Below are 18,852 nucleotides of genomic sequence, written 5' to 3' on the forward strand. Positions count from 1 at the left end.
AAGGTGGATGGCTTCACAGGGAATTTTTGTGTGTTGGCCCTTTAAGAGGGTGCCTGAACTTCCAGCTGCCACCCCTGGCAGACAGCACCCCACTGCTTTTCACAGATAGATGTTATGAGGGTATCCTCCTCAGTTTGGTGCTCTCTGCTGGGAAGCCCAGCTTCAGGATTAGGTCCCAGGGTTCTCAGTGGCACCCCTCCCCCCGGGCTGAGATCTCTCTCCAGGACTTCAGTTGCCATCTGTGGGTGCCCGGCCAGCCCTTTCACACCTCTTTTCCTCCTACCAGTCTCTACGCGGTCTCCACCTTTGGTCCTTGGGTAGCAGGGTTCTCTCCTGTGAGTTTTCCGTTGATTATTTAGGAAGCCTTTCTGTATTTCAGTTGTAATTCCAGCTTGTTCCTGGGAGCATGTCCATGCATCCTCCTCCTACTCTGCTGCCATTTTTTTTTAATTCACTCTTAAAAATGTCTAGCACAGTGTCTTGCATTTGTAAGTTAGTGTAGTAAATATTTATAGAATGAAAGTTTGTTCTACCCTGGTGCAGTTTCTTGATGATGGTGGTGGTGGTAATGATGATGATTGCTCTTAACAGCATAGATCTTGATTTTATTTTCTGAAATTTTCTGTTTATTCAGCACCTCAGACCATGGGCTCTCTTCCTTCTTTCCCTGCCCCCAACAACTCTTCCAGTCTCACCATCATCTGTCCTGCTTCCTTTCCACATTTTTCAACCACCCACATACTGGCTCCCATGGGTATTCCCCATGGCTCTCTGGCTTTTTGCTTATTTTTTTAATCTTCACCCCAGGATATTTTTTAATATGTTTTATTTATTTATTTTTAGAGAAAGGAAGGGCAAGGAATAGAGAGACAGAAACATTGATGAGAGAGGAACATCATCGATAGATCAGCTGCCTCCTGCACGCCCCCCTCCCCACCCCCCATCCCCAACTGGGGATCCAGCCTGAAACCCAAGCATGTGTCCTGACCGGGAATCTAACCAGCGACCTTTTGGTTCCTGGGTTGACACTCAGCCTCTGAGCCACACCAGCCGGGCCACCCCAGGATATTTTTCCATTGATTTATAGAAAGAAAGGAAGGGAGAGAGGAGGGGAAGAGAGAGACACAAAGATCCATTGGTTGCCTCCCTTACAAGCCCTGACCCTGACGGGATGGAGCCTACAACCAAAGTATGTGTCCTTGACTGGGAACAGGACCCGTGACCTTTAGGTCTGTGGGCCGACAGTCTAACCACTGAGCAAAACGAGCTAGTGCTGGCTTTTTAATTTAGGCATCTGACCTCTCTTTCTTTTTATTTTATTTTATTGACCTCTCTTTCCTAGACTGAAATCTCCTTGAAGCTAAAGTGAAGTCTTTAAGAGTTCCAGGCGCCGAACCGGTTTGGCTCAGTGGATAGAGCGTCAGCCTGCGGACTCAGGGGTCCGGGTTCAATCCCGGTCAAGGGCATGTACCTTGGTTGCAGGCACATCCCCAGTGGGGGGCGTGCAGGAGGCAGCTAATCGATGTTTCTCTCTCATCGATGTTTCTGACTCTCTATCCCTCTCCCTTCTTCTCTGTAAAAAATCAATAAAATATATTTAAAAAAAAAAAAAGAGTTCCAGGCATATGCCAAGTATCCAGCATAGAGAACACAGGCAAGCTATCTACTAAAAGCTCCATAATCACTTTTAGGACTTACATAATTTAAATTTCCCCAACCTCTTTGCCCTTCTTCCCTTTGCTCAACATCCCGCTCCCACATTCAGGATTCTGTTTCACCCCTCATTAATCCCAAGGGCTGCAGTAGCGACCAGGGAGAGAGAGGACATGGGACCAAGGGCATGGGATCAAGTGGAAGGGTCTTTTTATGACCAACGCTATGGCTTCAGGCCTTGCTGAGGTCCCAGTTTTGAACACATCAACATTTAACTGTTTTGTATCATTTGTAAAGGGGTGAGAGTAGTAAGGACCCAAGTGTATGTTCTATCCAAAAGCAGATCACCTAGGTTCAAACCTTTGTTTCAGTATTTACTAGGTCCATGATGTTGGGCAATATACTTAACCTTTCTGTACCCGGAGTTTCCTTATGTGTAAAAGGGGAGTAACAATAGTATCATACCTCACAAGATTGTTGAGAGAAATGAAAGAGCAAACATTTGAAAAGTGCTTAGATTTGTACCTGAAATGTGAAAAAAAAAAGCTCAAAAGGTATTTGCTATTGGTATTATTAATACTACCAACAGTGCCACAGAACATCGGTAGCCTCAAGCCCACATAAATTAGAAATACCTCCTGTGACTAATAATAATATTATTACCAGGTACGGAACACTTCCTCTATGCTCACCTCGAATAATCTCCCTAAAGGATTGACAACATCCTCACGAGGGAGAGGCACTATTATCTCCATTTTCAACCGGAAGGTTAAGTAATTTTCTCCAGATCACCAGGCCAGCAAGTGGGAAAGGCACGTTTATTCCTTTATTTACCATTTATTGAGTCCTCACGGTGTCGAAGCAGGACAGAAGCCCCGTGGGACAAAGGTAAACAGGAAGTTTCCGTTTCCAAAGAAGAGGCGGGGCGGGGGCGGGGGCGGCGAGTAAACAAATAGTCACCGCGCCGCGCGGTAATGTCTGTAATAGAGGCGCACTCCCCCAGGGCCGCGGGCCCGGACCCTCGGACGAGGCAAGTCCTCAGACTGAAGGGCCCAAAGGAAAGAAGGGCGCGGCAGCTCCGGAATCAGCAGTTGTCTGTGGACAAACGCGTCCTGAAACGAGCGTGTCAAACCCAAAGGGGTAAACCAAGCCGCGTCGAGGTCCGAGCCCGAGCGCTCGGTCCGAAGCCGGTCTGACCGGCGGGGCAGGGCCGAGACGCGTTAAGGCGCGCCGGGGGCGGGGCGCGCGCCGGAGCAGAGGTGGGGCCCGGCTCGGCCCGCCCCCTGCCTCCGCCCCGGCCGCGGCTCCTCCAACCCCGGGGCCGGCTGGGGTGCCGCCCGGGCGAGGGCCGGGAGTTGGGCCGCGGCGCGTCCCCGTCCCCGTCCCCGTCCCCGTCCGCGCTCTCCCGCCGCGTCCCGCAGACCCGACGCGCGGGGGAAGGTGAGCCGCCCCCGGGCCGGCCGTGCAGGCGACGGGCCGCAAAGTTCGGCTGGAAGAGGAAGTGGCCTCCGGCTCCGGCAGGTGGCGGCCGGGCCTGGACCCCGGCGCTCGCGGCCTGCGGGCGGGCTCCGGGCGAGGGTGCGCCCGGACGGGGCCTGGAGCTGACCGCCGGGCGGCGGAGCCGGCTTCGAGCGGGAGAGGGGAGAGGGGAGAGCGCGCGCGCGGCGCCCGGAAGACAACTCCGAAGTTGGCGAGAGGCACCGCCCCTGCCCCGGGCCGCCGCCCCGCCCCCAGCCCTGGCACCCCGAGCCCCGGCCGAGCGGCCCGAGCCATGGACCCCGCTCGGGGAGGCGGCCCTGCGGGGCCCGGGCGCGCGGAGCGGCGCCTCCTCCCCGCTGGGTAGGCGACGGAAGCTGCCGGACCTGTGCCCCGCCGGGCCGCTCAGGATGCCGCCCGTCACCCTCCTCTTCCTCCTCCTGGGTGAGAAACAGAAACGAAACTCCTCTCCGCCCCCACCCCGCCCCGGGCCGTCACCCCCAGACGCTCCCGCCCTCCCCCGCGGCCCCCTGCCCGCCCCGGCCAGCCCGAGCCCCCCGCCTCCGGCTGCCCCCGGCGCCGCCGGCCCAGCCCCGGGGAGCCTTCGGCCGCCGCCCGCAGCCCGCAGCCTCCCTCGGGCCTCCCCAGACCCCCGCCCCCGCCCTCGGGCCGTGCTGCCCGGGGTCGCCTCCCGCAGCCACCCCTGCCCCGCGCCCCTCCCCAGAAACTACCCGGAAGTCCCCGTGGCCGCTCTTCCCCCGGAGTTGTGCAGGTGGAGCAAACTTCTGAGCGACTCCCTCTCTGCCCTTCCCCGCTCTTCCTCTAGGGGGCGCGCTGGCCCACCCAGACCGGATCCTTTTCCCAAATCCTGGTGAGTGGATGCCGCCTCTGGGGGCTCGGGGCTCGGTGACCGGAGGGCGGCACCGCAGAGGGAGTCTCCCTTCCCTGCCTTCTTATGGTGCCGACATAGTTTTTGAGTGGTGATTGTCCACCCTTCATTTTACAGATGGGGAAACTGAGACCCAGTGTGAACCCTCACCTGGAACTTACCTCCTATTTTGTTTGTCCCCCAGTCGCCATGCTTGATCTCCCTAGCCAGAACGTAGTCTCCCCGAGGCTAGAGACAGTCTGTTCGGTTCCTCCTGTCCAAGGGCTGGCTCAGAGCAGACATCAGATTGTATATACTGTTGATACCTAGGGTGAAGCTGTGACGCTTGTGGGCGGAAGGGCGCCCACTGAAGACTATGACTGTCTCAAGCCTGGAGGGAGGGGACGTTTGTGTGCTCCTTCTTCAAGAGCCCAGGCCCTTGGGGGCCTCAAGTCTGGGGAGGGCTGGGATGGGAACAGGCTCTCACCCAGCGTCTCTGCCTCTCTCCCCAGCCTGTGAAGACCCTCCCGCAGTGCTCTTGGAAGTACAGGGCACCTTACAGAGGCCCTTGAGCCGGGACAGCCACAGCTCCCCTGCCAACTGCACCTGGCTCATCCCCGGCAGCAAGGATCAGACTGTAATGGTCAGGTGAGAAGCAGGGCAAGACCCTATTCCTCTCCCCGGCTCCTCCCAGCTTCATCATGGGAAAGCCTTCTTTGTGGAATTCCCATCCCTGCCAACAGGCAGAAGAGTAGAATTTGATTTGGCCTCGTCCAGCGGTTCCCAACCCTTTTTTGGCCATGCCCCACCTAAGCATCTCTAAAATCCTGATGCCCCCCCACCATGACATATAATTTTTATTACCCAGAAAGTGAGCTCCTATTCACGTGGAGGAAGCCTAAAGGCCATTAACTTGGTCTAAACAAGCTTCCAAAGAGCATGGCGTCCATGAAAGAGAAAATAAACAGAAGGATAGTTGAAGTACTGAGGAAGCAATCAGTAATCATTTAATCATTGTTTAAATGATAATATAAATTGATATGAAAAAATAGGAAATAGAGTTTCAAAACATATAATAGAGAAGTGAAATGCATAAATACGTCACAACTTATACTTATATACTGTATCTGAGGCCCCTAGAACCATAAGAAATGCAAAAAATTCAGTTAACTTTTTCTCGAATTGCCCTCCTTAAAAATCAGATTGCGCCCCACATTGGGAACCACTGGCCTCATCTGTCCTAAAAGCCTGCCTTGTTCTGAACCAGACACAGTGAATTGGATCTGGGTGGGGATGGACATCTAGCTTAGGTCCTGGTCATCTCTGAAGGTCAGCAGTCATTCTAGAAACATCCTTGGCTTTCTATATGGCTGCTCTGAGGAAGTCCTTAATCCTTGAACATCTTTGCCTAGGATTCAGAGCTAGTCCTCTAATCAGCTAGAACCTTCCTCAGCCTCCCCAGATCTCTTGAGTCTCCCAGGCTCCTCCAACCTTGGGCCATGGGGTTGGGCCCATGTTAATTAAGTACCTGGCTGTTTGCTTCACACAATTCACTTTTCATGAATTTACCCAGAAAGGGGGAGGTGAAGGGAGAGGGCAATCTGTGGAGAGGCTTTGGAGCAGAGGGATCAAAGTGCCATGGTGATCCCACGTCTCACTGCCAGGCATTTGGAGGGGATGGCAAGTTCTGGCTAATCTAGCTGTGTGGTAGCTGCCAGTTACTGCTAACACTGTACTTGAGTGACCGTGCTGCAACAACTGGAAAACAATTCCCCTGTTCATATTGCAGTCCCAGAAGATAAGTCTGTTTTTCCATGGGAATATAGGATATATCACATAATCTCAAGGTGCCACTGGCCTCTGGTAGGACTAGTGCCATTGACTACTAAGGAATTTAGCTGATTGAATTTTCACTTAGCTATTTGAATTGTGGATAAGTAGATGCTTGTGCTTTTGGGGGTAGAAAAGTCCTGGGGAGGAAGAAGCCAGCGGTAGTAATCAAGAATATCTCACAGCCCTGGACGGTGTGGCTGTTAGTTGCACCATCATCCCATATACAAAAAAGTTTGTGGGTTCTGTTCCAGGTCAGGGCACATACCCAGGTTTCGGGTTTGATCCCCAGTCACGGCTCATACAGGAGGCAAAGCAATTGATGTTTCTCTCTCACATTGATGTTTTTGTCTTTCTCTCTCCATTCCTGTCTCTAAAATCAATATAAAGTATCCTCAGGTGAGGATTAACAAAAAAAGAATATCTCACATCCTGCTCTCTACCCCTGTAGGTTCCAAAAACTGCACTTGGCCTGTGGCTCAGAGCGCTTAATCCTGCGCTCCCCTCTCCAGCCACAGATCTCCCTGTGCGAGGCACCTGCCAGCCCTCTGCAGCTACCTGGGGGCAATGTCACCATCACCTACAGCTATGCCGGGGCCAGAGCACCCATGGGCCAGGGCTTTCTCCTCTCCTACAGCCAAGGTAGGCTGGACAGGGTGTCCCTGGGGCTGTTAACACAGGCAGTGGAAGCCCCAGGGAGGAGGGGAGGGCCCCACCAGCTCCGGCGCTTCAGAGCCCTTCTCCATGGTGCCTCTGCAGATTGGCTGATGTGCCTGCAGGAAGAGTTCCAGTGCCTGAACCACCGCTGTGTGCCCTCGGCCCAGCGCTGCGACGGGGTCGATAGCTGTGGAGATGGCTCGGATGAGGCAGGTTGCAGTTCAGATCCCTTCCCTGACCTGATCCCAGCCTCTGCCCCCACCCCACCCTGCAATCACACCTTGGAAGACTTCTATGGGGTCTTCTCCTCCCCTGGATACTCACACCTGGCGTCAGTCTCCCACCCCCAGTCCTGCCTCTGGCTGCTGGACCCCCACGACGGCCGGCGCCTCGCGGTGCGCTTCACAGCCCTGGATCTGGGCTATGAAGATGCAGTGCATGTGTATGATGGCTCTGGGCCCCCTGAGACCTCCCGGCGGCTGCGCAGGCTCACCCACTTCAACAATGGCAAGGCCGTCACCGTGGAGACGCTGTCTGGCCAAGCCATTGTGGCCTACCACACAGTTCCTTGGAGCAGTGGTCGGGGCTTCAATGCCACCTACCACGTGCAGGGCTATTGCTTACCTTGGGACCAACCTTGCGGCTTAGGCTCTGGCCTGGGGGCCAGTGAGGGCCTAGGTGAGCGCTGCTACAGTGAGGCACAGCGCTGTGACGGCTCATGGGACTGTGCCGATGGCACAGATGAGGAGAACTGCCCCAGCTGCCCACCTGGACACTATCCCTGTGGGGCTTTTGGCACCCCCAGTGCCACAGCCTGCTACCTGCCTGCTGACCGCTGTAACTACCAGACCTTCTGTGCTGACGGAGCAGATGAGAGACGTTGCCGGCACTGCCAGCCTGGCAACTTCCGATGTCGGGACGAGAAGTGCGTGTATGAGACATGGGTGTGCGACGGGCAGCCAGACTGTGCCGACGGCAGTGATGAGTGGGACTGCTCCTATGCCCTGCCCCGCAAGGTCATTACAGCTGCAGTCATTGGCAGCCTTGTGTGCGGCTTGCTGCTGGTCATTGCTCTGGGCTGCACCTGCAAGCTCTATGCCATTCGCACCCAGGAGTACAGGTCAGCTGGCTTTAGAGGAGTGGGGACTGAGGGTGAGACGGAGCCCGTGCTGCCACAGGAGACCAGGAGGGTGCCCATGTTGGGGATGGGTTCAGTGACCAGCTTATGGGTTGGCTCGGGGTTATCCAGCTTGGGGAACAGGTTCTTCTTTGAGGAAAGAACAGGTCTATCTTCTGAAAGCCATCGCAGGGAAGGAGGGGACCTCAGATGACTTTTGGGAAAACCATGGTATAGCTTCAGTTGTCCTGTCCTGGGTGTGGAGGGAAGAGGCCTGTCCAGGTCGGGACAGGCTACTGTAGCTGGGCCACCTGTGACTGAGCAGCCCTCATTCCTTCCAGCATTTTTGCCCCCCTCTCCCGAATGGAGGCTGAGATTGTGCAGCAGCAGGCACCCCCGTCTTATGGGCAGCTCATTGCCCAGGGCGCCATCCCACCTGTGGAGGACTTCCCTACAGAGAATCCTAATGATGTAAGTCACTACCCCCAACCCTAGCTCATGCTGCCCCAACTCCACTGTGACCCTGCCACTGCCCCTTCCTCCTTTCAGGCTTCTGGCCCTCATCCCTCCGACTGATGTCCCCTCCTCTCCTTGCAGAACTCAGTGCTGGGCAACCTGCGTTCTCTGCTACAGATCTTGCGCCAGGATATGACTCCAGGGGGTGCCTCAGGTGCCCGCCGCCGCCAGCGGGGCCGTACTGTCCGCCGCCTGGTGCGCCGTCTCCGCCGCTGGGGCCTGCTTCCTCGAACCAACCCTCCAGCCCGAACCCCTGAAACCAGACCCCAAGTCACACCTTCTGATGCTCCCCTTGAAGCCCTAGATGGCAGCACAGGTCCAGCCCGTGAGATTGGAGCAGTAGGTGGGCAGGATGGGGAACAGGCACCACCACTGCCTGTCAAGGCTCCCCTCCCATCTGCTAGCATACCTCCAGCCCTCCCTACTGTCCTGGAGGCCCCAGGGCCACTGCCTTCAGTGCCCCTAGAACCATCACTGCTGTCTGGAGTGGTGCAGGCCCTACGAGGCCGCCTCTTGCCCAGCCTTCGGCCGCCAGGACCAGTCCGGCCCCCAGGACCAACCCAAACCCCACCTGAGCCCCACACGGTAGTCCTGTCCCCAGAGGATGAAGACGATGTACTGCTGGTGCCACTGGCTGAGCCGGGAGTCTGGGCAGTTGAAGCAGAGGACGAGCCACTGCTTGCCTGAGGGGCCCTGGGCTCTCCTGGGGGCTCTGGTCACAGTGACAACCACCCTTTAGAAACAGCCCAGCTTCACTCCCACTACTTCCCTCCCTGACCCTAGGTCTGAGGGGACTTGGCGAGCCTCCCTTTGCCCTGTGTAGCTGCCGTCAAGTTAGGTGTCCCTCAGGCAGAGAGAGGGCTCATACAGAGCTCCCGCTGCACCTGGCCAGAGATCACAGTCTCTCCACCACCACCCTCTCCTCACACCACCACCATTTGGGTGGCTCCTTTTAAAGAGTAAAGTTCTTAAGAGGTCATAGGCCTGAACACTCCATCCTTACCAATCCCCCACCAAAAGTGGCCTTAAGCACCAGCATGCCAATTGGCTGGAGACCTCTAGCCCCCAAGGGGAGGATTTAGGCAGGGCCTGTGGTTTTGCCAACTGTGATCCTTCCTATAGGGCCTGGCTCAAAAAAAAAAAAAAAAAAAAGCACAACAAATGCTTTTGTCCAATAGCTAGGTCATTGCCCAGAAGTCAAGGTTGAAAATAAAGGAATCAGAAATTTAAGATTTTTGTACATGAGCTGTGAGCCTGAGCCCTGCGTTTCTACCCATCTCAGCTTATGCTCACCTCACTTTGCTCCTTCCTGTGTAGGCCTTTGCTCTCCCCTCTTCCTATTGATCTAATCACACACTCTTGATTTTTTTACCACACAGTGGGTAAGAAAATTCTAAGGATCCTAAGAACCAACCCTTTCCACCTCCACTCACCTCCTGGGGCCCAACTCTACAGTGATTGACACCAGGGTGAGCACCAAACCTCTTTATTCACTGCCAGACCAGAGCCTGGTGAGCCTGCTGGGCCCTGTAGCTGGAAAGGTTTCCATTTATGGAGTACTTGCAGAGTACAGATCACAGGAGCAGATTGTCCCTGGTAGAATATGGGAGCGGTGACTCCTGCCCTCCACCCTCTACCCCCACCAGACAATTACAGTCTGTCCTAGGCAGATGAGCTTTTAACAGGCTGCTTCAAAGCAGGCAAAGGTGAATTGAGAGAAAAATCAAACATTCAGAATGTGACGATGCTGGCATCTACTTGGCCAAATCTAAGAGGTCTTCCTGGAAGAAGGCCCAAACTAGATTAAAGAACACTGCCAGTAGCTGGAATAGAGTTGTGAATTCCAGGCATGGTGAGTGTCCACGGGATAAGCAAACTAAGCAGACTTGAGAGTGAAGGCTATAATAAGCTGGACCCTGAACCTCAGAAAAGGTGCAGGAACGCAAGCAGTAGCCAGAGCCAAAGAGCTGGAGAGGGTGATGGAGGAGGGAATGATCTGTGAAAATGTTGCAACGCAGCCTCTGGTAAGCAAGGTGATAGAGCTGTCCCAGAGTTTGACGTGAAAATCGGGACAAAGGATTTAGAAGGAACTATGGGGGTGAGCATTATGCCTAGAAGCAGAGCTGAGGCATCCCTGACAGAACATGCTCCTCCATCCCCAGGGAAACACCCAGCCTCGTCCTCATTTTCCTGCCTGGCCTGGCTATCCCCACCCTCTGGTAGAGGTTCCTGTTGATTATACCCTGTCAACCTTACATGCAGTGCTGATTGCATAATGTTTCTTTCTTCCCAGTGAGCAAGAGCCTAAGGAATGGCAAAAAGGGTATATGGTGCAGTCCTGGGACCCTGGCGTCTTGGCTTGGGAAAGACCCGAGTTCCTTTCACTGCAGATCCTCTCCAGAGATCTCCCTTCTTGCTTACTGTTCTTCCTTTGGGCCTTCCTTCCCCAGTGCAACAATCCCTGGGTCCCACCAGTGTCCGGCCCGGTGACCAGGGAATGTTGATTTCCCCTCCCATTCTTCCATCACCTGGTTTCTACCTTCTTCCTGCTCCTGTCTTCCCTGCAGCCATCTCAAAAACCTTCAACCTGGTATCTTCATCCCTTGTCCTACTCGAGACCTTTTTTTGTAATGAAAGTGGACAGAGATTCAAGGTAAAGGAACGCTCCCCGTGATGGAACCCCTCAGAATGCTGGAGGGAGGACTTGAAGGTAGAGTTCACTAGGAATGCCTGTGTGTATAGATTCACGAGCCTAAAAGAAGCTTCTCTGGGTGCTGGGTGTGTGCTCTGGGAGATGCAAGCAGTAACACTATTAGCAGCCACAGTGGAGCTCCAGGTTGATGGGGAGAAGGAATTGGCCTCGTACAGGCAGTAAGAGAAATCTAGTAAAACAGAGGGTCCCACCCAGGAGAGGGTGGGACATTGGGGAACATTCACCCAAGTTTATTTTAACCATGGCCCAAGGAAATAGAGGAGGCAACTTCAAATACTATCAGGATAAACACCACTATCTGTGGTGCCCAATATCAGGGCTGAAAGAGGAGGAGGTGGTGTTCTCAGCTTAAGAGGGGGATCGGCTGGAAATGTGAGAACAAAAGAATTCAGTCCTTAAGGAGCAAAATCTGGGCCTGAACCAAGTTCCGGTCCCTGCTGGGAAGGAAGGGGGTCCCCCAGCCACACAGAAGAGGCCGTGGGAGCACCAATAATTGGGCTCCCTGCTGAGGGTCAGATCCATTACCCCATGTGGCCAACCCTCATGACAAGGCGATGCCATGGGCATCGTAACCACACGAGCCAGTTCACAGGCTCAGAGCAGCATCCAAGGAATTAGGAGACTAGACCAGTCTACCGAGAGGCAGATTTAAACCTGGCTGGTTCGCTTCCAGATCTCACCCTTTCCCACTATTCCATAGGCTCTCCCATTCCTGAGGGAGCTTGGAGATGGATGAGCAAGTATACAGCCTCTTACCCGTGAGGAAGAGAGATGGTGGTTCAAGGTGAAACCCAACCTGTTCCTGTGGCCTAAGGCTGGTTTGAGGGCAGGCAGAAGTCATAGTCAGGAATCCTTGCTGGGTTCAGCAGCCCCTGACTCACTCATCTGATACCAGAAAAATGAATCCAACTACCTCATTGAGTTTTCCAGCTACATCAAGCTCACACCTTTATACTTTAAAACTTCTCTAAAAACTCCTTTTGGAAGGAAATCATTCTAAAACATTACACTCATATGTAGCTCATTGGTGGTCTCCAGACAGCACTCAGCGGTGGAAGTCGGGGGTGGGAGCAGCCCCTGGGAGCCAGAACCTAATAGAAATCTTGCCGGGATGCTGAGGATCACACAGAAACCAATGGCTCCTGCTAAGCTATGTTTTCAGAAGTTATAATAGTGTCAGGGGGCTGTTTGCCTTTATGCCAAATGGTATTAGAGCGCCTTTAAATGCTTATGACTGCTTTAAAAGGTTTCTGTGGTGTTGCTTCCCTACTACCAGGCCATCAGGGGTCACTTGCTGCTCTAAATGTGCTTCTGATCTATGTGTACACGAACACACATGCACACATTAAAATTGTGAATAAGAGGTAAATAGTCCATAATTGAAGACTGGAGAGTCTATCCTGTGAGTAAAGCGCATGAATATTGTACCTGCTCAGGAGTCCTTTCTGCTCCCACCAGACCCCACAATGTTGCCCTGTAGTTGGTCTCTAGGTAAATGAACTGTTACTGCATGTTAGTCCGATTACCATTTGCCTCTTCGATTAGAAAAGTCCACCAAAGATTGCAATATGGATTGTTCCCAATAATAGGAGACAGTTGGAATATTTAAGACAAGGAAGGCAGCATAGGGTAGAGATGAAGAAGCATCTTTGGCATTGAAAAAATGTGGGTGAGAGTCCTGGTGTCCCTACTTTTTTCCCAGCTGCATGATTGATTTGGAGGCAGGCCATCCGCCTACCACTCTGAGCCTTACAGCCATGAGGATGAAAGATATTGTAGGAAGACCTGACAAAAATGGGGTCAGCAGGGGCCAGGAAATCAGAATGTTTGGGTGCTTGCAGGTGTCAGGAAGGAAGACCAAGAGTAATTGGGCAGGAAACGAACAGTAAATGAGACACCCACCCTGGCTTTACAGAAGGCGGTAGACACTGTGTCTGCCTTGTGTAGCCCAGAAGCCCTGGTGGCTGTCCCAGAGAGGGACTCAAGGGGAGGGGCTAGCACTCTGTACCCCACCTTGGGGTTGGGAACCTCCAGAGGGTTAGTCTCTCCCTTCTTTCCTGCTCCGATTAACACCAGGCTGGTGGGCCTGGCAGGGAGGGAGAAAAAGAGGAAGTCCCCACAATGGTTTGCAGCACCTGAACTTGGTGAGGAAAGGAAGCAGCCCAAACAAAGCAACCATCTCTCCTTCCTCAAAGCCCCATCTACCTAGGGACCAGGCTGGGAAACGGGGACTTCTCTGGGCCTTAGCCCGGAAGGGGTGGTGTGGGGAAGGAGAGGATGGCAGGGAAGCTTGGTGGCAAGGTGGGTGCCTCCTGTCTCTGCATTTCTTTTGGTTTCTGCCTCTAGCCCTCCATTTAGCCACAGAGCACCTACTCTGGGCTAGACATTGGGCTAGGGGGCTGGGAACACGGAGATAAATGATGCATAATCCTGGCTCCTGGAGAAAGACCTCTCGGTCCTGTCCCTGCCTCCTGCCTTCCTTAGCCACCAAACCCTCGCCCCACTTCTCTGAGACCCTGTCTCTTCTGCTCTCTGACTTTGTTCTGTTATGTCTTACCCGGACTCTGCAGTGTGTGTGCTCCCAGAGGGAAGCGACACAAAGCGGGGAGGGCAGAAAGGAGGGAATCCCGCTGACATCACTGTTCATTAGCATGTGTGACCTCATCAGGGGCGGGACAATTTCCCCAGGTGTCTAGGGGGGAGGACACGTGGTGGGGGGGTGGTATTTAAAGGGAAAAGCTGACAGTGCTGCTAAATGAGATAGCGGTGCTGCTGGTCGCCCGGGCTGCACACACACGCACACCGATGCATTCGGACCTGGACGCCGACATGGACACGGACACAGAAACCACAGCACTCTGCCCCTCCGGCGGCCACCAGAATTCCCCACCAGGGACGCCCACACCAGGTGAGGCAGAGCGGGGCAGATTTTGGCTGGAACCATGGGGGTGGGAGCCGAAGCTTTGGCGGGGAGGTCAGAACTAGAGGGTTAAAGGAGCTTGAACCCAAACAGCAAGAAGGGTAGAGCAAGTTGGAAAGGGGGGAAGCCGCCCCCTCACACTAGGAATGGGGCTGAACTGTGGGGTGGGGGGAAGAGCTGCTTAAATGCCCCCTCCCCCTCACTCAGGGCTACGCGGGGGAAATTTGTACTTGGCCCCCTAGGTCCGACTCGTTCCCAAGAGGCAGGAGGAAAGGAACGGGAAAGGGAAGGGGCGGCCCCCAAGCCTGGGAATCACGGGCAAGGGGCTGCCCTGGGGACCTGTTGTAAGGGTTTCTTCTGGCTCCTGGAGGCCCTGGCTGCTAGCCAAGTATTGATCCTGGGCTATTTCCAGCCTCTCTCCATCCCCCTTTGTTGTGTCTGTCCATCTTCCTCCTGTTACCCTGACCCATGCATTGTCACGCTCTTATGCTCCTGCTCTTTCGCTGTCTCCCTCTCCCACCCTCCCTCATCCTCACCATGAACACAATATTTTCTCCAACTCACGGAAACAGCCAGGGGTGCAGGATTCTCACGCACTGGGGGATATTCACCTACAAGGCCACAGGAAGAGGCAGCCCCTCTCATGCACACACCCAGAGACACAAAGCACACATCTCAAAGAGCAAAGGACCTTCCCTGAGATCGGGCTCGCCGCAAAGTTTTCTGACTACCACTACCCACCCCCACAGAGCATGGGCAGCAGCTTCAGTTTCTCACCCCTGAGCCAGCAAGCCAGGGTTGCCAGTGCAGGAAGCAGCAGGGGCAAGGCCTCTTGGCCGAAGGAAGAGCAGCCCCCGGCCAGAGGGTGTGCCTATGTGTCAGTGTGAAGTGTGAGTGGGTGTGCAAGGCTGCACACAGGCGCCTCCCCTGCATGGGGCAGTTTTGAATAGGTTGTGGCTGGAGCCACTTTGGACAAGCCATCAGGTCAGCTCCTTGGTGCCCCACCAGTTCAGGCTTCTGGGAGAGTTTCGGTGTAAGGGGTCAGACCAAAGATTCTCAGCTCCTTCTGGGTCATGGTCATCAACTGGGCCTCTAAAGCTGGAGCAACCAGGATTGAGCCCTGTGCAGATGGCTAGGCATACCCCGCTCATAACTTCTTTCTCTTTGCCCCCCAGAAGCAAATGCCACCCTGCTGAAGAAGTCAGAGAAACTGTTGGCAGGGTTGGACCGGAGCGGGCCACCCTCTGCCCCCGGGGTCCCCAGACGAAGAGGCAGCATGCCTGTCCCCTACAAGCACCAGCTGCGGCGGGCCCAGGCTGTAGATGAACTTGACTGGCCACCTCAAGCCTCATCCTCTGGCTCTTCTGACTCCTTGGGCTCAGGGGAGGCAGCCACCACCCAAAAGGATGGCATCTTCAAGGTCATGCTTGTGGGGGAGAGTGGCGTGGGCAAGAGCTCCTTAGCGGGCACTTTTGGCGGTCTCCAGGGAGACAGTGCTCATGAGCCGGAGAACCCAGGTATTTCGGGGAGCCCTGCAAGGGTTGAGGGTGCCTCCAGAGCTAGTCAGGGATGGGAGAGCTCAAGGCATGAGCAGCCCCTGGGAGCCAGAACCTCAGAGAAGTTTCTCCAGTGCTTTTTGTGGCAACCTCCCTGGAGGACGGTCCCTGGTTCTGGGATCTGAGGCATCCCTGGCTACCAGGTCTCACAAGTGTTGGGAGCTTCCTAATGGGCACTATTCCCTGTCCTTATTTCCCAACAGAGGACACCTATGAGAGACGCATCATGGTGGATAAGGAGGAAGTAACCTTAGTTGTTTATGACATCTGGGAACAGGTGAGAACTAACATGCGCTGCAAGCAGGTGATGACCCCTGGGAGAACTGGGGAAGGGCAAAGCCTGGGCGAAGGCTGGTGGGACTGCAGGCGCTGGTTTCAACATGTGTTATCATCTTAGAGAGCAAAGGCCCCCAATAGTGCCCAGAGGAAAGTTAGGATTTGAAGTTGGCGAACCCTGTAGCTGCAAGCCAGGCTAAACATTCTGAAACTGACCCTATCCATACTTTTTTCAGCCTGGAAGAGTCTGACCCCTCAAGAGTTCAGGGCTCTGGCATGTCAGGGAAAGAAAAAGAAAAAGTGAGGACTTGTGAACGTTTGGATGTAAATGGTTACTACATAGAAACAAGAGACCAGGTTACATAACACTTGAATAGCAGTCATTTCTTAAACTTTCTTGAGCTTATGTATCAGAAAATAGGACGGGCTACCCTAGCCTGGGATCCTGTGTCTCCAGTTCCCCAGTGTGGGCTCACATTACTAACTTGCGCCTCCCCCACAAACACGCCCTGGACATGGAGATTCTGCCATTCACTAGCTCTGCTGTTCCACACAGGTGGCTTCTCCCTCACATCCTGATTCCTCGTCCTGGAGATCGTAGGTGCTGGGCAGATTTTCCCTCGCTTCCCCGCCCTGACATTCTGTGACTTCCCGCCCATCTGCAGGGGGATGGCGCGGGGTGGCTGCAGGACCACTGCCTTCAGACCGGGGATGCCTTTCTCATCGTCTTCTCAGTCACTGACCGACGAAGCTTCTCCAAAGTTCCAGAGACTCTACTTCGACTCCGCGCTGGGAGGCCCCACCATGACCTGCCTGTCATCCTCGTTGGAAACAAGAGTGACCTGGCCCGCTCCCGGGAGGTCTCACTGGAGGGTGGGTATCCTGAACCGCGTCCATGCTTGCCATCCTAAGGTATCTTCTCCCTTCCAAGTCACCTCTTTTGCATAAGGCGTTTCTACCGCCAGCTGCACAAACTTAACGACATTTAGCCCCAGGCCCCCAATGCCCATGCCTAGGGCCCTGAGCAGCTCCTCTCTCCACTCCCCGTCACGTCTTCTCACTGCCCCCTTTTCCCTCCCCACGATCCCTGCTTTGCCCTCTTCGCCTCAGCCCCTTTCCACGGCGCACCCTGCCCAGGCCCAGTGCACCCGCAGGCGCCTGATCCCGTCCCTCCCCGCAGAGGGCCGCCACCTGGCAGGAACACTGAGTTGCAAGCACATCGAGACGTCGGCCGCGCTGCACCACAACACGCGGGAGCTCTTCGAGGGCGCCGTCCGCCAGATCCGGCTGAGGCGGGGCCGGGGCCACGCGGGGGGCCAGCGGCCAGAGCGGGGCAGCCCCGAGGGCCCCGCGCCACCCGCGCGGCGCGAGAGCCTCACCAAGAAGGCCAAGCGCTTCCTTGCCAACCTGGTGCCCCGCAACGCCAAGTTCTTCAAGCAGCGCTCTAGGTCGTGTCACGACCTCTCCGTGCTCTGAGCCGCGGTCGCCATGGTCACCGCGGTCGCCATGGTCACCACGGTCGCCATGGTCACCACTCTCGGCTCGCCCCCTCGCCCCGCCACGCCCTGTCCGACTTCCTTTGTGAAGACAGCCAAGGCTGGGGGCGGGGGTGGGGTGGGGGGGATGTAGACTAGGAAACCAAAAACTCCCAGGACGCCCTGGTGTGACCACGGTTAGAGGGGGGAGGGGCGGTCTCTGAAATACCCCTCCGCCCCTGGGCGCAGGAGGCAGTGCTCAGACCCGAGGGCGGGCGCGCCGGCGGGCAGGAAGGAAAATCGAAGGAAAATCGTTCTGCAAGGTACGGTATTTTGTTCATTACTTCGCGCTTTACCACCTCTCCGGTAGAGACCCTAAAACCGAGAACTGGAAAAGTGCTTGGTAGACTCTTTTACAGGGTTTTCCACCTTTGTACTGTGCACGAATATGCCTCACCTTTAAGAGATTCTTAAAGGTAAAGACACGGAGACCCTTCTTGGAGCTTTTCCTATAACGTTCTGGCTCTTATCTGCTGCACTTGTCCACTTTGCCTTTAAGAAGTTCTTAAAGGCAAGGGCCTGGTAGTGCTATTTTTTGAGAACTGATTTTGTGATTTATCACTACACCACGGCACTTTCCCTTTAAGGCTCTTAAAGGTAAGGTGTGGACAGACTTTTGCCTTCAGATGCCAGCGTGAGGAGCTGAGCGGGGTGGTAACTCCCCTTTGGCCAGGGCCCAGGAAGTACCAGCAAGGGTCCACCCTTCCCTTTTGAATAAAGAATTTTTCTACTGCACCTGTTCACTTTGACTTTGTTTTCAACGCCCCCACAGAAGGGATGGATGTGGGAAACTCTTGTCTGTTACAGACAAGAAAACTCAGGCCCGAAGGAGTAAGGAACCTAACGCTCTAGGGAGGCCTCGGAACTGACTTAGTCCTGATGTAGTCCGTGACCGGGGACCACAGCCTTAGAGATGATTGGGTCTAACTCGTGCCGTTGCCTTGCCGTTGAAGAAACAGGCCTGGAGAGGAGCTAGAAGTAATTTATCTGCCAGAAGTAATTTAGTACCTTAGTGACACGTACTACCAAGTACCCATCTCTTATACTGCAAGAAGCGGGCTGGAGGCTACGGTCAGCTCCCAGAGCTACATTCAGCTACGCCCTGGACTGGCTCCAGGTGAGGCCCACACCCACCGGAGAGGCCCACCAGCCGGGTCAGGACGGGGTCAGCCTGCACCTCCCCTGACGGCTCCACCACCCCAGCTGTCACCTGCGAAGCCCGGGTGAGAACTGAAGCTGTCAGTGCCTTCCCTGCCGACGCCCACGCCTGCTGCTGCCTGAGCCACGAGTTTGAACAAAGGGAACAGAGGCAGCAGCTCCCCTCACACTTACACATGCAGTACAGTTACCTGAGCATCCAGGGCCAGGCCTCCGCCTCACCCCACTCAGGTTCCCAGAACTTGATGGAAAGAGGAAGGAGATGTCTGTCTTCTTAGTCCTTACAGCTGCAGAGGGCCAAGTGAGACCAGCCCAGTATGAGATAGGATAGTGACACTATCCTTAGGACTTTATTCACTTTATCTGTTAATTCTTTAATGACTATATAAGGTGTTACTACCTGTTTTTACTGTGGAAGAAACAGAGTTTAAGTAACCTGTCTGAGAGGTCAGTAAGCAGAGCTGGGATTCCACTCATGTCTGCTTGATATTTAATGATTTTATCAACCTTTGCATCTGAGGTTCCCTTTCCAGTAAGGATGGGGGGGGAGGGGACAGGGAGAGGAAGAGGAACAGTA

General features: G+C 54.7%; 2 protein-coding genes across 8 annotated transcripts; both read left to right on the forward strand.

Moving 5' to 3' along the window:
* Positions 1-2,943: 2,943 nt before the first annotated feature.
* On the forward strand, positions 2,944-9,347 carry LRP10 (LDL receptor related protein 10). 2 transcript variants are annotated; one of them, XM_059707590.1, is made up of 7 exons: positions 2,944-3,573; positions 3,956-4,000; positions 4,510-4,645; positions 6,279-6,469; positions 6,587-7,604; positions 7,943-8,072; positions 8,199-9,347. In XM_059707590.1, exons 1-7 carry the CDS (start codon positions 3,540-3,542, stop codon positions 8,802-8,804), a joined length of 2,160 nt encoding a protein of 719 aa, XP_059563573.1. In that variant the 5' UTR covers positions 2,944-3,539; the 3' UTR covers positions 8,805-9,347. The 2 variants fall into 2 exon arrangements, with proteins under 2 accessions (XP_059563573.1, XP_059563574.1); XM_059707591.1 differs by lacking the exon at positions 3,956-4,000.
* Positions 9,348-9,452: 105 nt separating this feature from the next.
* Positions 9,453-17,871, forward strand: REM2 (RRAD and GEM like GTPase 2). Of its 6 annotated transcripts, none has more exons than XM_059707597.1 (6): positions 9,454-9,586; positions 10,685-10,827; positions 14,926-15,267; positions 15,510-15,583; positions 16,248-16,455; positions 16,720-17,871. In XM_059707597.1, the coding sequence occupies exons 2-6, from the start codon at positions 10,791-10,793 to the stop codon at positions 17,028-17,030; spliced, it is 972 nt and encodes a 323-aa protein (XP_059563580.1). In that variant the 5' UTR covers positions 9,454-9,586; positions 10,685-10,790; the 3' UTR covers positions 17,031-17,871. The 6 variants fall into 6 exon arrangements, with proteins under 6 accessions (XP_059563584.1, XP_059563580.1, XP_059563582.1 ...); XM_059707599.1 differs by adding an exon at positions 11,531-11,614 and having other exon boundaries at positions 9,492-10,827; XM_059707595.1 differs by lacking the exon at positions 10,685-10,827 and adding an exon at positions 13,595-13,738 and having other exon boundaries at positions 9,492-9,586.
* Positions 17,872-18,852: the final 981 nt, after the last annotated feature.

Source organism: Myotis daubentonii, chromosome 1, assembly GCF_963259705.1.
Source record: "Myotis daubentonii chromosome 1, mMyoDau2.1, whole genome shotgun sequence".
Taxonomy (NCBI): Eukaryota; Metazoa; Chordata; class Mammalia; order Chiroptera; family Vespertilionidae; genus Myotis; species Myotis daubentonii.